The sequence below is a fragment of the Coffea arabica genome, chromosome 11c (assembly GCF_036785885.1).
Source record: "Coffea arabica cultivar ET-39 chromosome 11c, Coffea Arabica ET-39 HiFi, whole genome shotgun sequence".
Lineage (NCBI taxonomy): Eukaryota > Viridiplantae > Streptophyta > Magnoliopsida > Gentianales > Rubiaceae > Coffea > Coffea arabica.
This window is the reverse complement of record NC_092330.1, coordinates 32,847,840-32,858,050: the sequence shown is the minus strand read 5'-3', so window position 1 is coordinate 32,858,050 and position 10,211 is coordinate 32,847,840. Positions and strand designations below refer to the sequence as shown.

At 32.8% G+C, this 10,211-nt stretch overlaps 1 protein-coding gene across 1 annotated transcript; it reads right to left on the bottom strand.

Annotated features, from left to right (window-relative positions):
* Nucleotides 1–5,400: 5,400 nt before the first annotated feature.
* LOC113716387 (uncharacterized) lies at nucleotides 5,401–7,459 on the bottom strand. Its single transcript, XM_027240693.2, has 5 exons — nucleotides 7,294–7,459; nucleotides 7,030–7,199; nucleotides 6,851–6,938; nucleotides 6,575–6,754; nucleotides 5,401–5,897 (listed from the first exon to the last, which is right to left on the bottom strand). The coding sequence occupies exons 1-5, from the start codon at nucleotides 7,391–7,393 to the stop codon at nucleotides 5,608–5,610; spliced, it is 828 nt and encodes a 275-aa protein (XP_027096494.2). The 5' UTR covers nucleotides 7,394–7,459; the 3' UTR covers nucleotides 5,401–5,607.
* Nucleotides 7,460–10,211: the final 2,752 nt, after the last annotated feature.

Below are 10,211 nucleotides of genomic sequence, written 5' to 3'. Positions count from 1 at the left end.
CAGAAACACAATCAATTGACCAATATCCCTACTAACTAAGTTGAGTTTTGGTAACATTTAAAATTTGTTTCTAAAGTTCCTTGTCAAAAACATTTAGAGCACTAGTCTTTTTTCTTTTCCTTTTTTTTTTTTTTTAAATTTGCGGCAAGAATCGTTCCAAAGGAATGGTGTAACAAGTACACTTTTAGTAGAGGTTGTAAATATTCACATATAACTGTATAACTTTATAACAGAAATGTTATAAATCCATCCATAATGAAAATTGTATTCCTTAGAGCGAGAGAGAGATATATATATATATATATATATATATATATATATATATATATATATATATATATATATATATATGTTTGAGACATATTCCTACTTTAATGTCAAATCTTGCCCACTAAAAATTAGAAACAATTACATCCCTTTCTTGACTTTCTGTTTTCTTTTTATCGTACTGACATGACATTATATATAAAATTAACCTTCCTTACATTATAACTAACATTCTTTAAATTCCACTTTGGAATTCTAGAGCAGCATTAAGCCATTGAGAATGGTCCGACCGTGGTACTAGTGTGTAGGAGGTGCAAAAGTTCTGGGCCAGATTATTCATCAATTGTATAGATTCCTTCGGACCACAGCCAAAGGCAAAAGGGCGAAAGCAAAGGACAACGGATAAAGAGTTTAGTGCCAACCTTCATCCATAAACCCAGCCAGCTAATCTTTTGAAAATGCCACACCCCCGATTATATATGTGGGTATTCAAATGTATATATATATATGTAAATGATCAATTCTTCAATTAAGATAGGGTTTGTCTAACAAGTACATGTTGGATACTCGTTAAAATATATTTCATATGTCATATTTTTAGAAATGTAAAATTAATTAGGGTAAGTAAATAAATACAAAGGAGAATAGATGAGATTAAATAAAAAAAATTTATAAATGCAAAGGAAAGTAATAATTGTTAGTTTATATATATATATATATATGGTAAGTTAGACAAATTTTAAATATGTCAACGGGTGTCAATTGAGCACTGCACTTGTTAGGAAAATGCGTTAAGATATTGTATGAATATGTTGTTGACACATATTAATGTGCAGACCTAAATGGATTTTTTTTATAATACTAGTAAAATATGGCTCTGTTTGGTTTTAGACCTTTTTTAAAAATAATTTTTTCATCTATAATGCTACAGTAATACACAAACAAAAATAATTCCAAAAACAACATATCCATACAATATATCAAAACCAACTCCAAATATACAAAAAAATACACAACTACCCATCACTCTCCACCACCACGGCCACCACCTTACCGTCACCACTCCCACATTCACGATCCTCTCTCCTCCTCCGCCTTCTGTTTTCCTTCTCCTCTCTCTCCTTCTCCTTCCTCCTTTCTTCTTTCCTTTTCCCTGTTCCCCAATTTCCTTTCCCTCGACTGACCGCAACCTTCCTAGTCACGATCAAATCTGATCACGACCAGAAGTCGCGAACAAGACGGTCGTGGTTAGAGTGGTGACTAAAGTCACAGTCACCACCGCCAGCGGAAGAGGGGTTTGGGGGTTGGGGGAAAGGAGGGGAGGGGGAGAAGGGAGAGGAAAGAGGGAGGAGGAGGGGGGGGAGGAAATAGAGGGGAGGAGGAGAGGAAGAGAAAGGAGAGAGGGGGAGGAAAAGGGAGAGGATAGTGGTGGGTTGTGTAAAATTAAAAAAAAATATCCCAAAAAAATTATAAATTATAAAAATATTCAAAAATATATTTTAAAAATACCTCTAAAAACAATCTAAAAAACATCTACAATAAAAGTTTTTCATATACACAGCTACAGTAAAATTTTTGAAAAACACCTCTAAAAATAGCTAATTCAAACGGTGGCATGCCAAAGACAGGTCAAAAGCTTCTTCACTTACACAAGCTAATGATTGTTTTAAAGGGACAAAACCTAGATCGACTTCAACATATGTATATCACCCTCTCACTAACCCCACTAAAAGGTGTCGAGGTTTAATTATAATTAGGTAGGTGCACTTGCAACAAAAAAAGGAAAAAAAAATAATTAGGTGGGTGCACATGCTAAGTTTTGCTCTACAGCTGTGACACATTTCCTTTGCTTAAGAGTTTGCTTGCCATAAATCCCGAGATTAAAAAGTTCTTGATTTTCATGATAGATTGAGGGCCCTATTAGAAGCACATTCATCATCCATCTATACACATTATAATTACAAGAGGGTAATTCCTCCTTTGAGAAGGGTTTGAAGTTTGATTAAAATCAAAGGTCATCATACAGACAAATAAAATGAAAAATTGCTTTGAATTATGTAAATTTGTAAACAAGAAGAATTTCCAAGAAAATTAATTGCTTCTCAGTGCATGGTGTAACCATAAAAAGGAGTGGAGAAACTATCTTCAAATCAATCCATTCTTTATTACTATTAAAAACATTAAGGTGGCAAATAAACACTTAATAGTTACTATCATTCGAGATTAATTCCTCCTAACCATATTCACTAATCACCTATTATAGACAAACTCTTGAGCAATTGGTAGAACATGCAGGAATTAATACCTGAGCACTATTTCCTTCCACCTTTTCCCTTCTTGTCACAAAAGCCAAGATGGGTCCTATATTTCAACAACCAAGGCAAGAAAAAGAAAGATAAAGCATCAAGGATAGATGGATCTTCCATAGATGTCCCATAGCTTAGATATTGTCTCCATATGGCTAAAGTTTGAAATTTGCTACGCTAACGAACCCATGTTGACCTATCAAGAAAACGACACACTAGCCCTTGTGAACTCAATGCATTACAATTAAATTAATTATCCTTAGTTAAAATGTTAAATTAAAATAAAAAGTAGACTTAGAAGACTTTTCTTAAGAGGATTAATTACTTTACTAAGATGCTAGCACATTCTTGACTAATGATTGGACATTGGCCCTCCTCTGCATTTAGTCTTTTTCGTTTTCTAACCAGAGGTTTTCAAGCTTTATAGCAGTACCCATTTCCCATACTCAAACAAAATTTGAGGAAGGTCCATCTTTCTACGGCTCTGATAAATTTGATAGAAGCTGTCATCTTTTACTGAAAAATGTGATAAAGCTAACTCCCTATTCAATGATACGGCCTTGATAGGGTTCGGCTTCTTTGATGAAAATTGCTTTAACTATCTTCTCAATCATTACAATCAGTACATAATTAGATATTGTACACTGCTGGGCATTCAACCAAACATCCTCATCAGCAAGCAAAAACAAGAGAAGTGATCAGGACTAATCATTTTGTGTACTAGCTAAAAATAGATATGGTTTTTGAACTTCTTATTTCGATTTTTTTGGTTTCTTGTCTGCATTTGCATTTCCTTTGCCCTTTCAATCTGATTCAAGTTCCATTTTATTGTGCATTACCTTATGCTATGAAATGTAATCTTATTGATATTTCAGAATTGTTGCACATATTTATCTTAGAAATATATATATATTTTTAACTAGTATATGCTTTAGTTGTCATATAGAATTGTAGTCTAGAACCTATTTATTAGACAAAATGACACCATTTTTTTATCAGTTTTACATCACAGCTCTAGAATACTCTTTAGTTTAATTCTTAAATAGGTGCTACAATAATTATTTCCATGCCAAACAATATGAAATATATTGCCTGCCATCTGCTCTAATTAAAAGTATTTGTGTCTACCCTCTCTCTCTCTCTCTATATATATACACATACACATACAGCAGACACAAATATACATTTATATGTGTGTGTGTTTATAAAAATTATATAAAAAAAATCTAACGTGAAGAAAGCACAGAGGACAATAAGTTCATGAAAATCTAGGGCATATGTTACACTTAAAGAGAAAATAATTTACTGTCTCTATCTTAACATATTGTCCTTCATGTCACAAAGGAAAAATCTGTCACTACATTAAAGCAGTCTAAGAACTTTAGAATACTTTTCCTATTCCATTCTATGCTTCTACTCCATTTCTTTCCTTTTCATTTCTTTACCTTTTATGCTATTTTATTTTATTTTATTTTACGTGATTATATTTGACGGCAATAAAAGCCTGTACAGGAAAGGTTTGATGATGACATAATTTCAAACCCCAAGCCGCAAATGATGATAGGATAGTACATTGACTTCAGAGTTTTTTTTTTTTTTTTCAATTTGTGGCACTTTTATTTTCTAAAGCTAAGAAAGGGAAAAATAATCAACTTTAGTCACATGCACTGTCCCCATCTTCAGCATGGCTCAACTTTTTATCTGAATTTTGCTCCTTTGCGTAGCTTTGAATCAACCCTCACTTGACACATATATAATTGGTCACCCCTAGTTTTAATTCTACAATAATTGTAGCTAGTTTACCATTATGGAATTTTACATTTACATTGACGGAAGATTTTTTAGATTGTTCTTATCATTGTTGTTTTCATAGCTTAAGCCTCAACCTTCAATCTCCTAGAGCCAATTTGTAGATTAGATTAACAATTGGAATTTTTTTTAATCAAAATCATGTTTTTATTGGACTTAAAACATCAATTTCTAATTTCGAATACAATAATTTTCTTTATTATATTATAGGCATTATTAAAAAGGAAAAAGAGAACATTTTACGTAAGGCTTATGTCTTAGTGAAAAGGATAGGAGAGCTTGAAGGTCTACCAACCTTGAATATAGGTGACATAAAATATCCCCAAATTTCTGGGAATTTGGCTGGACCCAATTAACATGAAGACAATATTAATGTCAATTTGGATACTGTTCTCACATAGAGAACAAAAACATGCACGTCGCATTCGATATTTTCTGGAGTCCACAAAAGATATACATGTCCCAAAAATGCTAACCTAACCTTCACATAACACATTGTACCGAATTATTTGTCTGCAAATTTAAAGAACTCGGCAATATTCCTTTTCAACGTTAGGTGACATACATTTCAGTTCTTTATATTTTGTTGAACTTATCAAACCCTCAGTTTTTTTTTTTTAATAAAATATCGTACTTTTATTAAATCTCGTATTAATGACAGAAATTACATCGCATATACACAGATATAGTTGATCTGAAGAAGAGATGCTACAGATCTAGAGAATTGGTTGGAGCATTTTTCCACTGAGACTGTGATACATCTGAGTTAAATTTTCTGACATAAACTTAGATGGAAGAAGCAAGGTATTGCACAGAACATTTATTGTGTCTTTGCTTGAGAAAGACTGTTAGGTTAAGTGCTCAACTTTGTTGCACCAAACAAATTGAGAAAATTGGACCCAAGACATTCACAACCACCAACGTAGTTGTGGCATGTCAATTTGGTAAGAATTATAAATTTTTCCTGGTTGTCAAACACTTGACATGTTCTTCATAAACACTATTAACAACCACAAGATTTGAACAAGTAAATAATACTTTGATAATTAAAGAGAGAATAAACTATTTTATACATACGCATCTTTCTTTTTCTATTTGTCTCTCACACTCTATTTACAATTAAAACCAAAAAAAAAAAAAAAAAAAGGTTCTCCAAAATCAATCAAAGCATCCCTTTAAAATTTATACATGCAATATGTAAAATTGATGAATAATGATCATGTACTCAACCCTTAGTCCTAATAATTGTAATTGTGCCTCTCCCTTGTGTATGAATTCTAGTGAGAGCCACCACTGCTTTCCCTGATAAACCAGGACCATCTGGGGAGGTTAGAGGCCTGCAAGCAAAGTCACCAACCGGATGCCTCACTGGCCTTGTTGGTGGCATCAAAATTCTTTCATTGATGTCGTTTAGTGTCACATCTCCTTCCAATCCTCCTGGCTTGACCAATGCAAATGGATAAACCACCTTGCTTAGAATTCTCTTTTTCCTTTTCTCACCTCCTCCTCCTCCTCCTGAAACAACATATTTTCAAAATTTTAATTTGCTTTAGTACATATTACATGTTATAAGGATTTGAAAAATAGATTTGAGTCATGGTACGATGTTAATTAATGACTTAATGTTTGTACATTATACATTCTTGTCCCCTCCCTTATGGCACAATAAAACAGGAATTTGGTTTATTAAGAATTAGGGGTTGACTAAAGTTGTACAAAAAAACAGAATTCCTTGAAGCCATATGCTAGAGATCTTGATCACTGCTATTGCAGCAGTCATAGTTTTGACTTCTTTTCTGATCATCTTTCATGATGTGCTAAAGAAAAAAAAATTTATAATTCTAGACAGATAACTCATATATAAACTCATTAATATTTTGAATTCTGACAGTTTAACTTTGAATAAAAAGAAAACAAAGTTCAGACTACAGAACTCACTGCTAATCTTGATTACTTTTACCAGTGACTGTACAAGTAATTAATAAAGCATTAAAATATAATGCCTTTAGATCATTTTTTCTTTATATTTCTTGCAATTATTAACACTTTGGTACCAACTGGTCGTTTGACAAAGCAGTTTGAAAATTCTCAAGTGTGTGAACTCTGTGAATTTGCTGACCAATTAACTATACATCACATGTAGGCATCAATGAATAATGGATGAAAGAGAGAGTATATGCACTATGCAGTACCTGAAGGAAAAATAGAGTCTATGGAACGTAGGGTTTCTTTCCCTGAAGTGGACTGAATGTTAACTGAGTCCTTCTGAGAAGATGAAGTATCAAAAGTTTCACAATTGGATATTGCTTCTTCTGTGGTTTTCATTTCTGAGAATAGGGATGCTTCTTCACTGATTATACTCATAGGTTCACCTGCAAAAAGGCCATATTTAATAAGAAAATAATGCATCTTTAACATTTATTACCAAGTCAAGTACAAAAATACTGAGAAACCAGGGGTATAATCACCTGAAATGCTATCAGAATTTGTCATTATCTGACTCAAATAATCATAATTGTTGTAGTAGTCCAGTGAATACGTAGAACTCCAAGAATTCTGTGTCAAAAGAAACTATTTCGTTAGAATCTAGCTATAACAAAGAGTTTAATCTAGGAAAATGAATTAGAAGAATCAAGAATTCACATACCCTGGTGGAATTATCTAACTCTTCACTTTGATCATCTGTGTTGCAGAATTCCAGCCTCCTTCTTTTAGAGCTAAATTCAAATAAAGCATCTTGTAGATACCCCGTAGAAAAATCAGATTCAAGTTGTGAAAGCAACGGTGGAGTACTGGTACTAATGCTGCTCTCCAAAACTATGCCAAAAAAAAAATTAGATAATATAACACTGCAGAAAAAAGGTAGAAGAAGAAGAAGAAAAAAAGGAGAAAGAAAAGGTAGTAATGTTACATTGGGGCATGTCTGCGTTGAAAACTCCAAGATTGTGGAAGTCCCAACCCAGGGAAGAACTGTGCAGGGTGCTGTAAGGAATGGAGTGAAGGTCACCCATGATCTTTTCTCTGTGTGAGGTGAAACTTGGAAGAGATATGTGTTCCAGCAGTGTTCTTGGGTGTAAGAGAGTTGGATGGTTTGTATTTAAAGAGTTTGCAAAAAGTTAAAAAAGAAAAGAGAAATGTCCAAGAATAAAGTGACAAAATCAGATGATCTTGGAAGAAATAATCAGTCAGTCAACTGCCAGCAAGAGTGGGAAAAGTAGTGGATTTGTTTCTTGGGATTCTCAATATTGCCCTTTTCAATTTTTATATGTATTGTGTATATATACACATATACATGGATAGTACATTATTTTACAAGGATTTAAGTAGTACCATTTAGTGCAATTATGTTTGATTGTTGTACTTGTTACAAATCAATGTACATGAATAAAATTCAAACAAACCACAGAGACTATAAGTTTGCACTAAATTTGTAATAAATACAATAACAATATGAATTAATCTTTCATACATTGACAGTGTATACACTATCACCATTGCATATGTGATAACTAATCTTAATTTGAATTTAAAATTTAAATTTTACATATTTATTATGTATTTAACAGTGATGGTGTATACACTTACAATATATATAAGATTAGCGATATGCAAACTAATTACATCTGCCCTTCTCCCATTATGTGCATAACACTAATAAGTTTTGGTGTAATAGGTAACCAACATATTGTACAGGTGACAAATTGGCGAATAATTAAGAAATTAAATTACCTATGACATATATATTTGAATTTCTGTACATGCATGCAGAAAATTTAAATTTTGCACAGTTTAGATAGGTATAGGTATAAATTGGGTTTTTTTGGGGGGGGGGGGGGTGAAGAAAAGGGTTACTGTGTGCTGGATGAGTGGATATGTGGGGAACTAAATTATTGCAGTGGCTATGATATCATGTTTTTCCATGCAAAGGCAGTGCATGAAAGACCAGTAAGACATGCTTAAGAGACAGAATTCAAACTCAGCTTTTCTTTTTTTTCATTTTTCTCACTGATTCTTTCCCAACTGTTTCTCCTTTTGGTTTTGTTGCGGGACTTTTCCTTCACATTCTTGCCATTGTGGGGTCATATCAGTTTGACCCCACACCCCACCTCAAAAATCTTTTGAGAGTTTCCATGGGAAGTATTCATTTGGTGGGACCACTACATATTGCATGCTGGCTTTGGGACAATTGGGTTGGTGGGCCTAATGCAAGAAGTGGAAAAATTGTTCGGGGAAAATGGGGTCATTTTGATAAAATTTTAAACACCAAACAAAGCTTTGTACTGTTTATAGATGTAACATCAAATTTTGTGTGGGAGGAATTCATTGCCTTTTAATGAATCCAGAACGACAATTGTGTTATGATGCCGGTAGTGACATAGTATTTTGTGTAGTGAGTGTATATTATTGATAGGGATTTGACTTTGGAATTTGCTTTGGTTTGGTCTTTGCAAAAGCTATGGATCTACGGCAGAATATAAATATACACTCCATGGTGAATAAAAGTACATAAAAATGAGGACTAACGGTATGTTGTGCAAAGGAAAGAAAGAAATAAAAGGAACCCTACTTAAAAGTGATCTCCTCCTTGTAAAAGGGGAAAAAAATAAAAATTTAAAAGAAAAAGGGTATTTACCCGGTGACCAATGTTTTCAGGGTAAAAATCAATAAGTTGTTCTATAGGATTAGTAGTTCAATTAGACCTAACTAGATCCTTGTGGCAATCAAGCAGGGGACAAGAACGCTTGTCAGTTTAATTGTTCTTGAACGGTGTAACATCTTATCAAGAGATTGTAAGATATAATTATTTGTAAAACTTGGCAATAGTGATAGAATATTATACCGCTATTTTAAAGTTGTACAAATACATTCTGTCATCAACTTTTGTGAGGCAAATAGAGCTTTAGGTTGATATGTTTTTTACTCCTCCTTCCATACCGATAGTCTTACGGTGCAATCTAAATGAGAAATCTGTTTTTCAATTAGTAATTGGGGTTTTTTGAAAATCCTTTTACATGCCATAGTCTAATGGTAGCTGAAAATCCTTTTACATGCCACAGTTGTTACCTAAACAAGATATTGGAAATGAAAGTGAATTTGAAATCAATTCATTTCAACTGCATTCATTTACGATGCCTTAAAAATCCATTCCAAACTCCAAACACACCATATAAGGACTAGAGAGTATCAGCAAGCCCTCTTATGCCCCTTAATAAGAACGCAATGAATCTTCTATCTCACTTCTTATCTCATACATTATCACACTTTTTATTATATTGTCATTTCTTCTCTACAAGCATCCTAATTTAATTCTTTATTGTTTCCTAAAGTGTCAATAACTATTTATGGGGCAAAACAGAAAACTCAATAGATTAAAAAAAGTATCATAGAAAAATGGGATTTGTATGAATTTTTTGCTTTACTTTTTGTTTTTCTATCATATATACATACACACACACATTAATTTTTTTGGTCTATTGTTTTTTGTTTTTTACCTTGTTGGTAGTTATTGGAGTTTAAGGAAACAAAAATAAAAATAAAAATAAGATGTTTATGAAGTAGAAGTGACAATTTAAATAAAAATAAAAATAGGATGTTTATGAAGTAGAAGTGACACTTTAATGAAAAATGGGACAGAAAGCGGGATAAAAAGTGGGACAATATATTGGTTGCAAAGTAAATGGCGGACTCCATTTTATGTTTTCGTTCCATCTCTCTTTTTCTCTCTCTCTCGCCTTTCATTTTGTGTACTTCCTTGTTCCCATTGTTATTATAATCTTTTGATTTGTTTTTCTTCATCTTTTGTAATTGGTTCATCATTGTTCATTTACG

Excerpts from the sequence above, each read along its gene's own strand:
- LOC113716387 (XM_027240693.2), bottom strand. The coding sequence starts at position 7,393 with ATGGGTGACCTTCACTCCATTCCTTACAGCACCCTGCACAGTTCTTCC. Across the intron at positions 7,200-7,293 it reads CAACGCAGACATGCCCCAAT|TTTTGGAGAGCAGCATTAGT; the intron begins GTAACATTACTA and ends TTTTTGGCATAG. Across the intron at positions 6,939-7,029 it reads AGTTAGATAATTCCACCAGG|AATTCTTGGAGTTCTACGTA; the intron begins GTATGTGAATTC and ends CTTTTGACACAG.